Here is a 17783-nt window from a genome sequence, read left to right as displayed (position 1 = left end):
ATTAAGCTACAACTCTTAAAACTTCCTGTACATGTATGTTTCAAAACAGTACAATACTCTCAGGCATAGTTTCCTTTTACCTGTGAAGTCAGACTCTAGTGTGCTTTTTTCCTACAAGCAGGGCTGGGTAGTAGGAAAAGGTGCAAGCTTTGAATGTAGCACACAGTTCCTGAGCCTCTGAGACACCTCTGGGAGAGTTACACTTTCATGCACCAAATAATGATCCAGGAACCAAGCCTGTAGCTCTTCTCTGGGTTTATCTAAAATCTATCCTGAGATCTCCCTGGTGCCTTTGGGAGCTCTAAGGCCAGAACCAGAGGGAGGCTGGAAAGACTTCCAGATGAAAATTTTCCATAAGTACTGTTCCCCATTAATTTCCTTGATTTTAAAAGGAAAGATAACACATAAAACTTAGGAGCAGCCGTGTAGGAGACTGTCTAGTTCATTGGGGAAAACTAAATTCTATACATAGTTTTGGATGGTAAACTCCTAAATTCTCCTGAGCTCCATCTCTGAAAGGGCTGCATCATAAGTATTGCTGACAATTTAAATTTCGATACTGAATTAAGAGAAATCTTTAAGATTTATTGAAAAACCTTTTGTACAAAGTTATCATACATAGAGTGATTAAAGGAGGGAAGAGGCAAGAAGGTCTTTCTCTCAAAGGACTGAGCAAATCACCAAAAAAAGGTGATAAACAGAAGATCTGAGAAACACTGGCTTTCCCTCTGCAATTAGCTTTGCATGAGAGACTTGTCAGTGCATGTCTGCTCAAGCTTTGACATGACCCCTCCATTCTTTGCCCGTTGGAAACTCTGCCAAAGTTATGGGAATACAGAGATGTAGCTCTTGGTGTCACTTGTAAGACCACAGCTGAGGATGAAAGCTTCTGTTCATATAAATTGCACCATTGTTCTTTTTCCTCCATATAAAAAAAATGAGACTTCATGATAATTACTTCAAGCCCCAAGTGTCTGAGTCCAGGTAAAAGCTCAGAGACCATAAGTACATCTACTGGGGATTGACATACCTGTGTCAGTAAAGCAATGTCTCTAAAGCCATACTGGTTTAACTGGATTTTTGAATTTGAACTCTGTTTTGAAATCAATTGAAAAATTCTGCTGGGACTGTGTCTGCCTCATTAAGTGGAAAGCATAAGATAGGTGCTTTTTCAACCACCTTTCTGATTTCATATGTAATCTGAGGCTACATATTTAAAGCACATATTTTTAAAATTACTCTGTGACACATTCATGCACATTATCATTAGCATGCTATCACACATGATTGTTTATCTAGGTTTTATAGCTTGGGGTTGCATAAACTGATGCAGTCACCTTCTTTTTCTTCTGTAGCCAGAAAAGGCAAAATTTTTCAATGTTCTCAAATGCTTGTATGACTCAGAGAAAAAAAGGGACTTTCTGAGAGTTATGTAGTCTCTATCCTCCTTCCTATAAGTGTCAGGATCTTCCTTCTCTTTTTGGTAAGTGTTAATATTTTCAGGATTCTTGTTATATTACAAATGCCACAGACATAGTGCCCACTTGCTTTATTGGCTAAGGGCCTGCTTCCAACTAAGAAGGGACATTTTGTCTTTTCTTCAGTAGGAGGAGAAAATGAGGAAAACCCTGGTAAATTGCTTTCTAAAATAGAGAAGTGGGGTGTGAGTGGAGGTGGTGTCTTTATTAGATACAGTGAAAGTACATTTAGGATTTTATTTGGTGTCTGCCATCTTTGCCAAATTATCTGTCGAAGCCCATCTCCAGGACCAGCATTCCTGGTGGTATTTCCAATGCTGCTCAGGCTCCCACTGTTTCTGTGTAGCAATGGTACACAATGGTAGCAATGCTACCAATGGTAGCAGCAACTAGAAATCTAAAATAAAGTGGAGTTCTACCAGTACACGATCTTCAGTTAGCCAGACAGTGCTTTGCAATTCTGAATTTTCTCAAAACTCAGTATACCAGTTTAAATGCTGTCTCCATCCATTTTCATAGAAGGTATTGCTGAATATTCCACAGAGATGGTTGTTCTCTGCAGTCAGAAATGAGAAGTCGATGCCAAAAGAAACTCAGTGGGACTGTATGAAGCACATAAGAACTTTGTAAACAGTCTGCTTCAGAACTTTAAAGTATTTATAAAAGCATTTTATTAATTTAAATTCATAATGCAAACAATTTAAAGCTAATAAAAATGTTCTAACATCAGATTGAGGTGGGTTGGAAGTGAATTTCGATCAATATAATGAAGGACAATTTTCTAACGTAATCTATGCTTGTCCTGAGGCTACCAGTATTAGAAGATAAGATAGAAAGAGCAATATCTGTATCAAAGGCAGAAAAAACACATCTTGATTTCAGATCTCCTTCAGATTTGCAAAAATAGCTACTATTCTGAAAATACTTTTTCATAGTTAAACTCCACTGGTTTGTTTTCATCTCAGGAAAGAGGAAACAAACACCCTTTCCATTATGATATTAAAACAGCACTTTAACAAACTAAGCTGCTGATGTTACAGTAGAGAAAACTGATGCCTCATAGTTCTCTGAATTCTTGGCACATACAGTACTGATGCATAAGAGGAGTCCAGCATTTCAATAATAGCCACATTTTGTTTTAACAAGATCACAGTGTAAAATCATGCATTTCTCATCATGTTTTGCCATTAAATAGTTTTTAAGTTGGCATTTTTATAGAAGCTTCTTAACCAGGCTTTCACAATAATAGTATTTAGTCTTATGTTAAAACTTGGATTCACATTTTTATCTATATTCTGTGAATATAAACCTAATCACAATGGAATTAAAGTTTCAATAGTGCAATTTTTTTTTTTTTTTTTTTTTTTTTTTTTTTTTTGTGAAATACCAATTTACATGAAGCCTCACTATGAAAACCTTTGCAACTGTGTTCCAGGTGCTATTCTGATTGTTTCTGTTGATTTATATTTGATTTCTTACAATGCAGGAGGCAGGACCGGGCCCTACAAAGACACTCAAAATGTTCTGTATAAAGGACAGGTTTCAAAACACCTGCTGTGACTCCTAAGGTATTTTGAAACTTTGTCTTCAATATTTAGTTTTCCTTCAGCTGATGCTGGTGCTCAAATATTTGAAGGATAGAATTATTACTGAATTTTTTTGGACATAGCTACCAACAAGACTCCTCTCCTTTGTCCTGTGCTTTATCTCGAGAAAGAGATGCACCTGCAAATCTAGAACATGTCAGCTTTAATTAAATTGAATATTAAAAATGCAATTTATCCACTGGTCTTGTAATATTTTGTCTGTGGATCAGTAAGCATCACAGGCAAGTGGATCAGAGACATCTAACAGCTTTGGGGTTTTTTAAGTTACCTGAGAAAATGTAATAAAGCAAAATCTTCGTTTGTTTAAAAATCTCTATAAATGCATCCAGTTTTATCCCACTGATTACCTTTATAAGCAATACATTATCAGGATGCCACTTTTACAGGGCTTCATCAGGCTCCTGGAAAACTGAACTGACCTTTTCATACTGTTGGACCTCACTTCACTAATGGGAACCCCCCCCAAACATTTCTGCATCTCTTTCCTATTTAAAAATAAACAGTCAAGAGGGCCAATGTGAGCAGAGAACTAATCAATAGGAAAATTTGCATCCTAGTTTGTTTTGATGAAGCATAGAACTATTTTATTTATTGAAACTGTATTAATGTAATTAAAATAAATGGAAAATGCACTCTTTACTTAATTAATATTTTAAGCTGTCTCTGAAGAATAGTATGCAGCTTGAATTTAGTTATCATTTTTAAACTGCAAGACAGATTAATTAGATTCAAATCTTAGCCAGAATGAAATAATTTTCTTAATAAAGCTAAGAGCTCTAGAATTTACTTGGAAGTAGAATGTGTCTGTTGTTGATCTTCACAGCTGAGCATGAAAAGATAAGACAGAAAACTCAGTGGAGTCTAGTGGTTAAAATTCTGCTAACTCTACTTTTAAATTATGGTCCTGGGTGTTTGTTTTATTTATAAGAAAGGTGTGGTGTTTTCGAGACATGGGAGTTCTGCCTCTTTCTTAATACATGTATTCCTAAAGTTAAAGTAATTTAAATGCATGTGGTATAGGAAGTTAGTATTTTGAAAAGATGTTTTGTTCATCAGAGTGAAGGAAATCCAGCATTGATTTCAGGATCCACATGGATAGAAAATCTACGGAAAATCCTCTACAACGTATTTGGATCTGTATTTAATGAGAAAGGCTCCAAAGGATAACTTGTAAAAAGACAACAAATGAGATTAAATGGTGTTTTAGCTTTATCATACATGCTTTAAAAGAATTAAAATCTATTTCATGCTGCACATTGTGCATGTATTTGTAGAAAAAAGTAGCTAAACTTAGAAGTGCAGACAGATCTGTAGTCAGAAATCAAGGCAAAATGGTCAGTGTGGTTTTCAGTGCCCAGTTATGAAGAACAGATTTTTAGGGAGTCCTGACAAACATTGGTGGTTCTCAGGCAAGAGTTTTGTTCTATGCAAAATGGAAATACGTTTCAGCATCACTCTCACTGAAATTGCAAGATTTAGAATATTTTGAGTTTAGGCATAGTTCAAATACAGCTCTTGAATTTGGATGAATGTTAATGTGAATCTTCAAAATACCGGTATTTTTAGATGCGCCAAACCCAAAGAAACTGTCTCAAAGTCATTTATACTTTCAATGTCAACTTTTTTTCTGAGAAAATGACATGAAACTTTCTATAAATTTTATAATGAAATGCTGATGATGATAGAGTTTTTTTTTGTTTTCCCATTTTTAATTAATTAAATCATATGAGAAAATTTATCAGTAAGTCAATTCACAGATATTTGACCAACAGTTCTATATATATTTTAAAAACAGATTTTAAATTTAAAATTAGTAAAAAAATGAGAATTATTTCTTCTATCTCTCAACATCTTCTACATTTTAATGAATAACACATTAAACAATCTATGTTTAAATAATTTCTCCCTGTGACATAACCCTCACAAGTATCTGTCATTGCTTCAAAGGTCGTATTTAGAATGGGATAAAAGTAATGAAAATTACATAAATGTGAAAAGTTTTTTTCAATTTCATCACAAATTTCTCAAAATCTCACTGTTAAAAAAAAAAATTGTTTTAACAAGTATTTTGCGGTCTCTTGACACTTGGCCAGTCAAATTCGTGTTCAACCCATTCAGCACCTGAAAGTTCTGAAAAGATACAATATTTTCCCAGGAAATGTTAATGAATGTATTTTTAAATACTAAATACAAACTACAAAGTTAATGGAAGTATTTATCAGTTTCAGACAGTTCATTAGAAGGATCAATATGCAAACACACGTGTCCCTTTAATGAAATCACTTGGCGGGTTCATTTATCTTCCAACTTAAGCAACGCAGGTTAGTGAGCAAATTATGTATGCTCGGCTCTTCCGGGGGCAGGAGAATATCAGATGGAGAGGGTCCTCTCAGGCTGACAGACTGACAAAGCAATGCTTTCAGACCAAGCACTACAGACGTGGCTGAGGAAATGTTTGGAGAAGCCAAATTTGTGTTAATCTGTGGGAACGTGAAGGATTTTGAATGAGCAGAAGCCAAGGTGGGGAGCACCTCTCCTGCCTGGAAAGCTTCTCTTCAGAAACGGCGGTGATGTAAAGAGCATCTTCCTCGGCCTGGAAAGGGAAGGCTGGGTGTGGGTGAGATGTTAGTGGAGGTGACCCCATGGCACAAGCACTCTGCACTTTCTGGGCACGGCAGAACGACCCTGTACAGGGGACGGTGGTGACATTTCGGTGCCGTCCTGCAAGATTAAGTGAAGTGTCGCTCTGGGGCGGGGCGGGGATGCTCTGGGACCTCAGGTGGTCCCTTGGCTCCCGCACAGGTGCATGTCCCTTAGCCAGGTGCCGCCTGCCGAGGGGCGCTGGAAGGATGAATACTCTCCAGAGGAAAAGGGGGCAAAGAAATTGCTACACGGAGCTGCTGCGGTGTCCCCGGGACAGCGCGGGGAGCCAGGGCTCCCGGCTCCGGCCGGGAAGGCAAAGCCCGCCGGGGCTGGGCAGGCGGCAGTGGCCGAGCCCCAGACACTGCCGGGACAGCAGAGCTGTGGGGAGGGAAAGGGGGGCCTGTCCTGTCCATCCCATCCCGCACACTGCCGGGGCCGCTCCGGGAAGGGGCGGGCTGGGGGTCCTGCCGAGGGAGGTGTGTGAGGTGTGTGCAGGGGGCTCGGACACTCTGCCCGGGAGGAGCCGCTCGGGCCGGGGCAGGCCGGGCACGGCGTGGGGGCGGGACGGCTGGGGAGGAGAAGGGGAAGGGAAGGGGGAAAGGGAAGAGGAAGGGGAAAGGGAAAGGACTGCCCGCCTACACGGACAGAGGAGAGCAGACTCTGCCCTGCTGCCATCCCCAGACGCAGTGACAGCGGGAAACAATGGGGACAGGGATGCGGGAGGGCTGTTCATCTGCGGGGGAAAGGAGAAGGGACCTGCCACCCATCCCCGGCCGCTCCCCGGCCGCTCCTGTCCCGCTCCCGCAGCCGGGGCACTTGGTGGGGGCAGATGCTGCGGGCGGCCCGCAGGGTGTTTGTCGGCGGCCTGCGGGGATTTGAGGGAGATGGGGAAGCCTGCGGGGTCCGTATCGTTGGAAGGGTCGGTGCTGCCCCGGGCACCTGGCGGGAGCGCGGCTTTGGCTGCGAGTTGCGGCCCCGCTCTGAGCGCGCCGGTGTCAGCACTGCCCCCGCGGTTTATCCCACTGCACTCCGCTACTGTCCCCCGGCTGGTCACAGCACACTCCTCCTTCTTAATTTCGTGTATCACTTGGAGAACGAGGACGAGAGGGGAGAAAGTTTGGATCTCCTTTGCTGGGCAATGTGTGGAATTTTAGTTGTTTGTTTGTTTTTTTTTTTAAGGAGGAAAGTCTTTTCAGGAAGAAGCGTTGTGTGCTCCTTTGCCGTACTGTGATGCAAATGATTTGTAGCTTTTTCTTGCTGTCCTTGTTTGATTTTATTTTTGGCTTTCAGTCATTGTTCTACCCTCCACTTCCATCTTGCAAGAGAGACGCCAAGGGAAAAAAAAAAAAAAAAAAAAAAAAAAAAAAAAAAGGAAAACAAAAAGAAAAATATGTGGGAGGGTGCGCGTAAAAAATCAACCGAAAGAAAGAAAGAAAGAAAGACCAAAAAAAACCGACCAAAAAAAAAAACAACCCACAAAAAACCACACCACAACAAAAAACCAAAACCCCGCACATCCACAACAGAAACCCCAAACAGCTTTTCCAAATGAGTGACACAGCCCGTGTCCATTCACCGCCGCACTCCGGCGAAGGGTTTCTGTACAGCCCAGACCTCCTTAGCCAATTGCTGCCAGCAACATGTGGAGGGGAGGCATCGCTATAGCAACCGGTGGATGGGCCATGTGCGGCAGCCGGCAGGGGCTGCGAGCAGCCCGATATAAGGAGGGCAGCGCCGGGGCGCGCCGGCATCCTCCGCCCGCGCCCCGCGGGGACCACCGCGCCGCCCGGGGCCGCCGCCCGCCCCCGCCACACCGCGCCGGGGGGCGGCTGCGGGCTCTGAGGGGCGACCGTGCCGGCCGCCGCCTTTGTCTGCGCTGAGGAGGGGCGGGGGGGGGGTGGAGAGGGGGAAGTTTTGGCACCGGAGGAGGATTGCTGGAGCCCGCCGAGGTGCGCCGAGCCCTCGCAGAGAGGGGCCCGTCCCGGCACGCCGGCAGCAGGTACATGCGGCGGGGGACGGGGCGGGGGGAGCGCCCGCGTCTCTCCAGGCGGCCCGGCCGGGACTCGGGAGAGCCTCGTGCGGAGTGCGGGGGCGGCCGCGATGGGGCAGCCGGGATGGGGCAGTCGGGATGGGGCGGCCGCGATGGGGCAGCCGGGATGGGGCAGTCGGGATGGGGCGGCCGCGATGGGGCAGCCGGGATGGGGCAGTCGGGATGGGGCAGCCGCTGCCGCCGCTCGGGGCCGGGCCGGGCCGGGTGTCCGCGGGGCAGCGCGGGCGGGCGGACGGAGGGGTCGCTTCGCCTCCGCGCGGCCGCCAGAGCCCTGCGCGCCCCCGGCCGAGCGCAGCCCTGGGGATGTCCCGGCGCGGGGCCGTCGAGCAGGCGCGGGGCGCAGGGGGCAGCGGGGCCGGCGGGGCGAGGATGCGTTCCCGGCCCGGGGCCCGAGGACGGGACCCCGCGGTGGGTGCGGGCTGCGGCCGCGGGGCCCGACCCCGGCCTGGCTCCCTGCAGACGGGGCGGCTGTTCCGCCGACGGATCCGCCGGCGCTGGCCAGCATTACCGAGAGCCGGCTCTCTTTGCTGGCACTCGGCTGTAAGGGCGCCTTATCTAATCCCTGAATTATGTGCCTTCAGCATCAGCATTAGATCAGCGCTGGCGCTGCGGCTCGTGTTTCTCTTGCTAGCTGAAGATATTTGATTAAGCTCGGCTATCGCTGACCGTCCTCTTGGCTCGGGCTCTGACACTCTGTGACTTAGACCTGCCGAGTCTCATTCACGGTTTTACTCTGGCTCACAAAGCCTGGGCTGCGGAGGAAAACCTACTTCCTGGTGCACCCACCCTGCTGCTTTGCCCTGACTGCCCCCGAGTCCTTAGAGACAGGGATCCAAGTTTCTTCACCTTGGTTTCTTCACCGTCTCCGCGCCCTCCTCTTCTTGCTGCCACCTCAGAGGAGCACTGTGCGGCTTCGGACAGGATGGGCCGTGCTCCTCCATCCCCGACTCACCTGCCTCTTCCACAGGCATGGATGTGGCTGTCCGGTTTCCTAAGTTGTGTGTTATCCCTGCACTGTCTCAGTGATGCTGTAGGCTTTTGTACTTTACTCTTTATCTAACTGCTGACTTAAAAAAATACCCAGATCTTCACGAAAATCTTGAAGCTCATTGAATTTCCTCTTTCACATCCTTATTCCTTCCATGCCACAAACTTCTTCGGAGTGCTCGGACATTCTGGCATTTCAGCATCACCTTGTAGTGGGATTCAGAATAATAGCTCTAATTTCTTGTAACTCTAACCAGAAACTTCACTTCTGTTTGCCTTTAGGAAGCCAGAAGAAAATATCTACCATTGATCAAGGGATCTTTGAACTCAGTGAATTCTTGATTGTATTCAGTCATTGTTCATGGTATTAATCCTACTAAAAGGTATAGAGACGCTCCAGAGTGCTTTGTGGTGTTGAAGGTTGTGGAAAGATCATTGTACCCCTACAGATGAATAGATCTGTGGCTTTTGCAGTGACCTTTCTCAGTGATTTGAATAAGCTGCAGTTCCCAGAAATCCATCTGCCTTTTGCGTTTGTCAATTTGTCTAATCTTTCCGACCCCTAAAAGAAGCAAAAAGTACCTTCCCATCCGATTTCATCCTCCCGAGTAAAAGCATTAAATTGACCTCATTTCAGGTGATGAACTGACATTTGCTGGAAGTGATCCTGGCATCAGGTGAGCTTTCCAGAGAGAGAAGCAGGGGGTGTGAACAGGGAGGCAGAAGGCAGCAGCCCCATAAATCTCTCAGTAACTCTAAAGATAGTACCTTAAAACACCAGCAAGTAGCCTGGACCAAACAGCTTGGGAGTGCAGTGCTGAACACCAGGAGTGTTCATGCACAAAAGGTGAACATCCCCAGGCCCTGCTGCCCCAGCCTAACCTGTCTGGGAGCACAGTAGGGGAAAAGACAGAGCAACCAAAACTGAGGGAAATGTGGCTTTCCCTTCTGTTTTGTTTTCTTAGTTTATGAAAGGTAAAAAAAAATCTCTGTAGGTTTCCTGGGGACAAATTACAGTAGCCAGGCTCCTCCTGACGTAAAGTGTTTCTTTGGTTTTCTAGTAACCTATCAAAACTTAACCAGCAGAGTGTATCAACCTATGTCTCAGATAACCTCTGGGAGAGGGAAATTACTGAAAATTTCACAAAAAAAAGTGAATTTAAGTTTAGATTTATATAAATGAGCAGACATGCACGAATGTGTGTGTGTATATATATATGTATATATGAACACACACACATACGTTATATATATATATATACACACCCACACACATCCCTTTCTTCATGCTTTCTATATAAGGAAATAATACGCATATCCTTTATATTTTCTTGTAATGTCAGTGGCTGCAACTGTTACCACAGGATATTCTTTAGAAAACAAACAAACACTGAACCAAAACTTATTTTAGTGAAGTTTATTTTTAAGACTAGTGATCTTCTTGTAGAATTCTTTTTTCCTGCCTAGGTACTTTTTTTCTCTCCTTGAATGGCATATTTGCAAGTACAATTTCATCTGCACAGAGGAACAATAGCTTTCAGTTGCACAAAGGATTTCTCCCACCCTGAATCCAAACCACAATGCCTCTTGCTCTGATAATAGCTTCTGAAAAGATTTTGTAATGCACAGAATTAATACATGATTATTTCCGCCTCACTTCTCTCATTTATTAGATTCTATAGTGAATTCCAAATTAAAAATAGCACCTCTTGAGTTTCTTAACGTTCTAATATTTTGAAACAAATCATATTCTGAAGTTCCTCTTTTTGCCCATATTTACTAAGAAATCTTATTTTTTTATTATTGTTCGGAAACAAAACTCTGTAATCGAAATGTAAAAAATCGAAGCATGCAAAAATTGCAGAAAATTATAATTTTGAGTTGTTTAAAAATTAATTGTAGTGATTTTTCCATTGCTAACTGGAAGAGTGGTCAGGTGCAGCAACTGCCAAATTGGGGTTTAAATATTTTTAAATTTATGAAGCAAAACAAAACCTCAACTTCAGTTAGAGTTTTGCAAGGACCAGAAGCATGCCCTGTGTCCTAAAGTAAATAATGAAGTGTAATTCTGCTGAGACATCTGGATGGTGAGCTTCCACATCACTGCACGGGGAGCTCTTCTCTGCTCTTACAAAGACTTTCTCCCACACTTCCAGCATAGGTGTGAGAACTTATTTACATGAAAGCGTACATTAAATATTTACTGCCATTTGCCTGGAATTCGTTTGAAATGTCGACTGTTCTGCTGCATCATGGGATGACACCGCGGAACGGGACGCTGCTCTTTGATTAGAACAGTGATTTGTGACTCCAGTGTTATGGCTGCTCTAGTTAATGACTCACTTTTGGGTGTATATAAAATGTGTTCTGTCGAGGGACTGGGAAAGCCTACATGAGATCAGACCCTAAGCATTTTCTTTCCTTTTAGAAATCCCACAGACCCTCACAGAAACAGTGTACTCCAAGTAAACACTCTGTGTATTAGGTGTACTGCTGTTCTTTGCCTTCTAGCATTTAAGCTAGGTCAGGCTGTTTCAAAGCAACTAAAGACTGGATGAACACCTCCAAAGCCTCTTCATTCAGATTCACTTTCTAAGCCGTTCATTTAGGAATCAGTTGTTTTTCCTTCACTGGGACACTGTGATACTCCACACTTCTCGAAAGGGAAAATAATTCAGGGAAATGTCAATATATTCTGTTACGTGAAGTTTAAAAAATGCATACTTACATGTAGCTGAGTTTAATATTTAATTGCGTGTAATTTATGTGGTCTATTTATTTGTTAAGCCTTGGGTGGGGAGGTAATTTGTTTTTCTTGTTATGCAACAGCTATTGTTCCCCTTCCACCCCAGGCACACGCACCATGGCACACGCATCATGGCAGCCCCAACCAGCACAGGGAGAGGTGTTCTGCTTTAAAAGACATCCGACTGTAAATGTCAAATTCATAAATATTTAAACACTTTTCTTTCAATTTCAAGTCAAGGCTGACAGGACGCCTCTAATTAACCCTGGGCTCCGTTTCAGGCTGGGGCCTTACTGCAGGGAAGAATCAGGGGGTTAGGCGAGGTGGGGAAATCTGCTCCTGGCTAGAGGCGGCGGGGGCGGCTGGGGGGAGAGGAGGGAGGGAGCTGGTAACGAACACGTCGGATTAATTTTTACCCGTTTCATAATGTGATGTTTGGTCAGGCATCGAGCAGGATGAAAGGGCAGCGGGTTCTTCCCAGTGCCTTGGGGACAGCGGGGGCTGTGTCCTGATGGGACGTACCCGGGGGGACCGGGTCGGGCTGTACCTCCTGCGGGTCCGGCTGTCCCCAGCCCGGGGCCCGGGGACGCCGCCGATGCGCGGCCCGGAGCTGGAGCCGGAGCCGGAGCCGGGTCCGGGCGATGGGACTTTGCCGTCGGCCGCACCCGGCGGCTCCTGCGGGACGGCGCGGGGATCATCAGCCGCTGCGCCCGCGGTGTTTCCCGGGGAAGGCGGAGGGGTTGGCCGAGGTGGCCCGAAGCACCGGCCTCCGCAGGCGGGAGGGGAGAGCGGAGTGTTCCGCGCCCCGACGGCAGCGGCTCTGGAGCTGCTCCCCGTGAGGCGGGAGGAGGAAAGGAGCGGGAGAAGGGCCGGCGGCTCCGCGGCAGAGCCTCTCTCCCTTCCCCTTCGGCTGTTCCGACGTGGCGGGCGCTGCCGGGGAGCGGCCGTGCCCCCCTGGCCCTTCGGCCCTGCATCCCCGCTGGGGGCCTCCATCTCCTCCCAGGGCACGGGGGGTCGGGGCGGGCGCCGCTCCCCCTGGACGTGCAGAGCTTTGCGAGCCCTCGGCTGCCCGAAGCCTGTCACAAGGGACGCGGCTACACCGACTCCCCCGGGGCAGTCATTTGCCGAGGCGTAAGCAATGCCGAACGCCCCACGGAAGGTTTCCAGCTCTTCCCCGTGTTTCAGGCTCCCCAGTGCAGCTGTACGCTGCGAGTGTGTAGGGGAGGCTCTTGGAGCAATTCTTTTGTCAAAGGCAGCCCCGGCTTTGCGGGGAAAACTGCCTGCTGAAGTTGGAAGCAACATCTAAAATCGCTCTAACTCCACTGGGAGAGAGAGCCTGCCGCCCTTTCTCTTCTGCATGTTTACTCGGAGCTTTTGACAGCACTTTGCTCCCATCATTGTCATCGTTTCTCTCGCACAGCCCTTTCCCCGTGTGCCTGGTGCGGCTCTGTCACACGGCATCCACAGAAAATCCTTTAAAACCGTGGTAGAGACAGCAGAGTAGTAAGGCTCGGGAGCAGTGCCCGAAACTGCTCACCAGCCTCTTTCCTCCCGTCGGTGCCCCCGAACCCACCCGGGGGCTGAGGCGGCCCGATGAGCGGGGCAGGCCGGGGGTGGGGGCCCGTCCCTGCCCGGCTGACGCGGGGCCAAACACCGCGGCCAGAAGGATTAACGTCCCGGAGCGCAGCGCTCGGGGAGGGGGCGCCGGCACTTCGGCGGGAGCCGCCTATTGAGATGCAGATTGCGACCCTTGGCCCCGGGGGGACGGGGCCTTTCAGGGAGATGCTAATGGCAGAGCGCAGCAGCCCTTTACCCCCCGAGCCCGAGGCGGTGGGAGCAGCGAGAGCGCGGCGGCGGCTGCCGTCGGTGCTGCCCCTCCCGTGTCCCCCGCCCGGTGCGGGCCGAGGGCTCGCTCCCCCCGGGGCAGCCGGGGCAGGTGCCCGGCCGGGGCCGGTGGCGAGGAAGCGGCCCCGGAGCCCCCCGCGGCCGGGGCGGGGTGGGGTGGGGGTGCAGCCCCCTCCTCCTGGTGGCTGTTGGGATTTGGAGGAGGGGCCGCCGAGCAGGGGAGGGGAGGGAGCGGCGGTGGCTGCGCGGGCGCGGACGGCACATGGCCGGGGGCCGCGGCCAGCCCCGAGCCCGCCCCCCGCCGCCCCGCCGGGGCGCACCGAGCCGCCGTCCTCCTCCGCGCCGCGCTGCCAGGCTGGAAAATCCGGGAGTCTGACTGAACCTGCGTTTCCATTAACTCAGCCTCAGCCCCGGCTAATCCGCAGCACTGAAGGCAAGGAGGCTAATTAATGACAAGCTTTTACAGTCAAGACCAGCGATAATTGCTTTGGTGGCCTTTATGATTACAAGATAAAAATGGACCGGGCCTGACATAAGAGCCACTGTGTACACTGCAAGACAGGAGGAAATTAAGAGCTGGCTAGCTGAATACGGAGCAGAAAATTACTAATAGAGGAGAGATAATGAATAGGCCGGCTAGGCATTCATGGGGAAAAATCCATTTTGTTACCACGCGAAATTAGGTGGTGGAAAGGAGTTTGCTAATTGTTCTCGTCTTGTAGCAACCAGGACTGAGGCAGGGGCGTGCTTTTCAATTCATTTCCCTGGTAATTGTGAAAGGGGGAATGCAGGCCAAATGAGTCTTGCTGCAATTTGCGCGCCTGGTCTTTTCATTTTCATGTTGCGTTTTTAATTGTTGCTAATATAGCTTATAATGAAGCTAATGAGGGGAAATTATTGTACAACTTTTTAGCACATGGAGACAAGTGAAATGCACTAGAAGGATTCTCTCCTATTGCTGCAAAAATAATAGTAATCTCGAGGAGTTTGGAACTATCGGGGGTTTTTTAAGCCGCTTCCCTCTACAACAAAAGGAAGGATCGCCACCTACTTTTCTTTTTTTTTCCTGTTTTATTTTTCACTAAGAAAAAAGCAGTACCGGATTGTGGCTTGCTGCGCCCCCGGCAGCCCCTGGCGGCCCTCGGTGCGGTGCGAGCGGGGCTCGGGGCCGCGGGGCGCTCCGCGCTGCCTGCGCGCACCCTCCGCCTTCGGTAAAGTGCGAGCCTCCGGAGGGGAGGGGAGGGCACGGAGCGGGGCACGGCGGCGCTTCTGTCCCTGCCCCTCTGTTTGCCTCCCTCCCCGGCCGAAAGTCAGGGCTGCCGGGTGCTTTCCCCCCGACGGGATCCCCCCTCCGCGCTGCTCCGTGACCGCGCAACTCAGGCGCTGCCTCTCTCTCCTCCCCTGCAGAAAAGCAACGTCCCGCCGCTGGCGCAGCGCGGGGAAGAGGCAGAGTCCGCGAAATTCCTCCTGCTCACCCTCCTGTCCCTCGCCTGCATCGCCGGGGTCCTGGCGGCGTCGGGGGTCGTCTACTGCCTCCGCCACCGCGCCCACCACCGCCTGAAGGAGAAGCTCTCGGCCCTGGGGGCTGACGCCGGCTCCGACGCGCCCGCTGCTTACCAGGTAAGGACCGAGCTCTCCTCTCCTCCTCCGGCCCTGCCCCGCGGACCCCCGGGGGGCCCTTCCCGCCTGGGGACTCGCGGGGGTGGGTTTGTTTCCGACCCTTCCCCCCCGCCCCCGTTCCATTCATAGTCCCGCGGATTCCGGATTTTTACTACTGGGTATTAATCTTGGCTATTCTGGTAGCTGCTGTAAATTCGTGCCTAATTAGAAACATTAAAAAAAAAAAAAAAAAGAAAAAAGAAAAGAAAAAAAAAAAAAGCAGCCCTTGCCATTGAAATGCTCAGAAAAATAACATTAATATCCATAATCTGTCACCCCTGCCACTATTAATAACGAAAAATCTTTAACATTTATGAGGAATGGATTGCACGGTTATCTGAAGATGTCTCTCTTTTTGAGTAATCGACTTCTTCAGGGTCTGATATGAAAAGAGCCTTTGACCCGATCTGTTGCCATCTTGTGCCATTATTCAGATAAAATGAAATCTAATGCTGATAGATGGGAGGTAAAGCAGGACTGGTTCTAGGAGAACAATGATAGCAGATGTGTACCCAGTAATGCTGGAGGACTGCACTCAGCTTCTCGGAAATAAATCAGAAACCTCAAGCTTTCTCTTTCAGTTTCAAAAGTGTTGGGTGGAGAGACACTGCATCTTCCTGAAGTTTGTTTTAGATCATAGGGCTCTTGGTGTGCTATTGGTGTGGTAGTGCATGTGTTGTGCTCATATACCAGACAGCCCTGCTCTGCTATCCAAAAATATTTGGAGTGTGACCAGGAAAAAGAATCTGAGAATGTGTAAACATTGTCTCTGTAGTATCTCTGTCTGTTGTGCACCCATAGGGCCTCGCTAATGGCACTTTTCTGTCAAGTTTTATTTTACTTTCTTGTTCTGCTTAAGATCAGACATTCTGCCCTTTCTGTATCCTGGAGCTGAGATAGATTCAAATTGGCAGCTGAGAGTCATGTGGGAATAAACTCATATTTCCTCACAAAGTTTGTGTCTGTCTGTACCTCTTAGATTTTAAAGATGTAATGTATTAAGTATATCTCCACAGGCTGGGTCTAGAGAGAATTGAATACAGAATAATAAATACTAATGTTTCTGTAACAATTAGTATCTTTAGGAGTGGTTTTGGTTTTCACTTCTAAAGAAATGTTTACTTTTAGAGAAATCATTAAAGTACATCTTTGCATTTAATGACTTCCAAAGCAAGACAGAGTGAGAGCAAGAGCATTTCCTGTAGACAAAAAAAAAAAGGAGCGTTCTCTGGGATAAAGTGTGAACAAAGCAGCAGTTTATCAGTTTTGTTGGCCAGTGAGACTGTGGCCATAAATATTTTTGTCTGATTTTAATAGGTGACTTGCTGTTGGCTTATTTAAAGCACAGAAGCAATAGGTAGGCTTTTTTTTCTGTTAATTGTGAATACAGGAATTCTTAATTTTTTTGAAAAGCCCTCCAGGTTCCAAAACCACACTTGAAACTGAATTTGTGATAATTAACAGGACAATCTTCTTACTGACAGCTCTAATTAATAGTATCTGTAATTAAAATCGTGCCCTTCCAGCAGGAAAATTGTTTGAATTTCTTGGAGTGACCTTTTTTGCCATTTCTCCTGGGAGTGTAGTGGTTGATATTGATTTTATAATGAGCTCGGTTTGTTTAATAAGAATCTGTAATCCAGACACTAAATGAAATGTGTGCTTCCTTTTTTCTTCACAGATTTATATGTATTTTTAAATCTCCATATTTAGATCTGAGAATAACATTTTCTGTTTTAAAAACAACAACAATGCTTTGTGGTCGTTGCTTGGTTTTTCACTAGCAAGACTGTATTAATATTCTTTGTTCCTGACCTCTAGGCCCAGTCCTAACCACCTGACTTCTTAAACAGTTCCATTGGGTTTTCAGGGGAACTGTAGTTGTGAGTGGGAGGAAAAATGTTTTTCCTTAAAAACAAAAGTTTCTAAGAGCTTGGCTCTCCTCCCATGGAAGTAAATGGGAATTCTGCCATTTGTTTCAATGGCAGCAGTAGGAAGCCCTAGTGCAGGCAGACAAAATGCTCAGGCAGTTTTGATGCTGCTAAGTGGCATTTTATCAAAATGAATCACTGAGCCTGGGTCTGTATATAATAAACTATTCACGTGGATTTGAAGAGAAATAGGATTGAGCCTACTCGCATTGTCAGAATCGCCTTATGTTGAGCTGTGTTAAATGTAATGGATATCTGGTGTGATGCATGTTTTGGATAACATCAATTAGGTCTCAGAGAGCTATCCCCTCTCTTTTCCCTCATCTTTTCTTGATACTTGTAGGGGAATAAGGTAACCTGTATTAATATGAGAGAAGGAAATAAGCAGGCAGTGTTCAAAACTGTACCTACTTGGTTCTCCTCTGTTATGTTTCCCAAGTAGCCACTCAGTTAACTCTATATTTTTTAAAAATATGAAATATTTCAGAGGCTGCTGCCACTAGGCTTTAAAGCACGGTACTCCAATGTGTTGCTGCTTACAGCTGACGTGACAATTCAGATTTATTTTTTTTAATTTGAAGGGGGAGAAATTGGTTGGTATCAAAGGGCCTTGTGGCCCAGTGTGATTCAGAGAGAACACAGAAATATCACTTTGATTCACATGCTTCTCAAAATGTCAGTGGTTTATGTCTTCATAAACAAGACTGACCTAAATTTTCAGCATTTAGCAGAAGCATTTTTCATCCTAACCCAGTTCAGCCAGGAGGGTTCATTCAGGGTTTTACTTCTTCCTTACTCATCCTGTGAACTTTGAAGAGCTTTTTCCCATGGCTGTTT

At 46.9% G+C, this 17783-nt stretch overlaps 1 protein-coding gene across 1 annotated transcript in view; it reads left to right on the top strand.

Annotated features, from left to right (window-relative positions):
* PTPRN2 (protein tyrosine phosphatase receptor type N2) overlaps positions 1 to 17783 on the top strand; it is a gene marked incomplete at its 5' end in the record, with an annotated part of 472560 nt that overhangs the window by 354485 nt on the left and 100292 nt on the right. The window contains one exon of the mRNA XM_083873585.1: positions 14764 to 14976. Within this exon, the coding sequence (XP_083729711.1) occupies positions 14764 to 14976 (213 nt within the window). The remainder of the gene's footprint in view (positions 1 to 14763; positions 14977 to 17783) is intronic.

This window comes from Zosterops lateralis (genome assembly GCF_965231275.1).
Source record: "Zosterops lateralis genome assembly, chromosome: 1".
NCBI classification, from domain to species: domain Eukaryota; kingdom Metazoa; phylum Chordata; class Aves; order Passeriformes; family Zosteropidae; genus Zosterops; species Zosterops lateralis.
The sequence above is the reverse complement of the archived record's forward strand: the minus strand, read 5'-3'. Positions and strand labels throughout refer to the sequence as shown.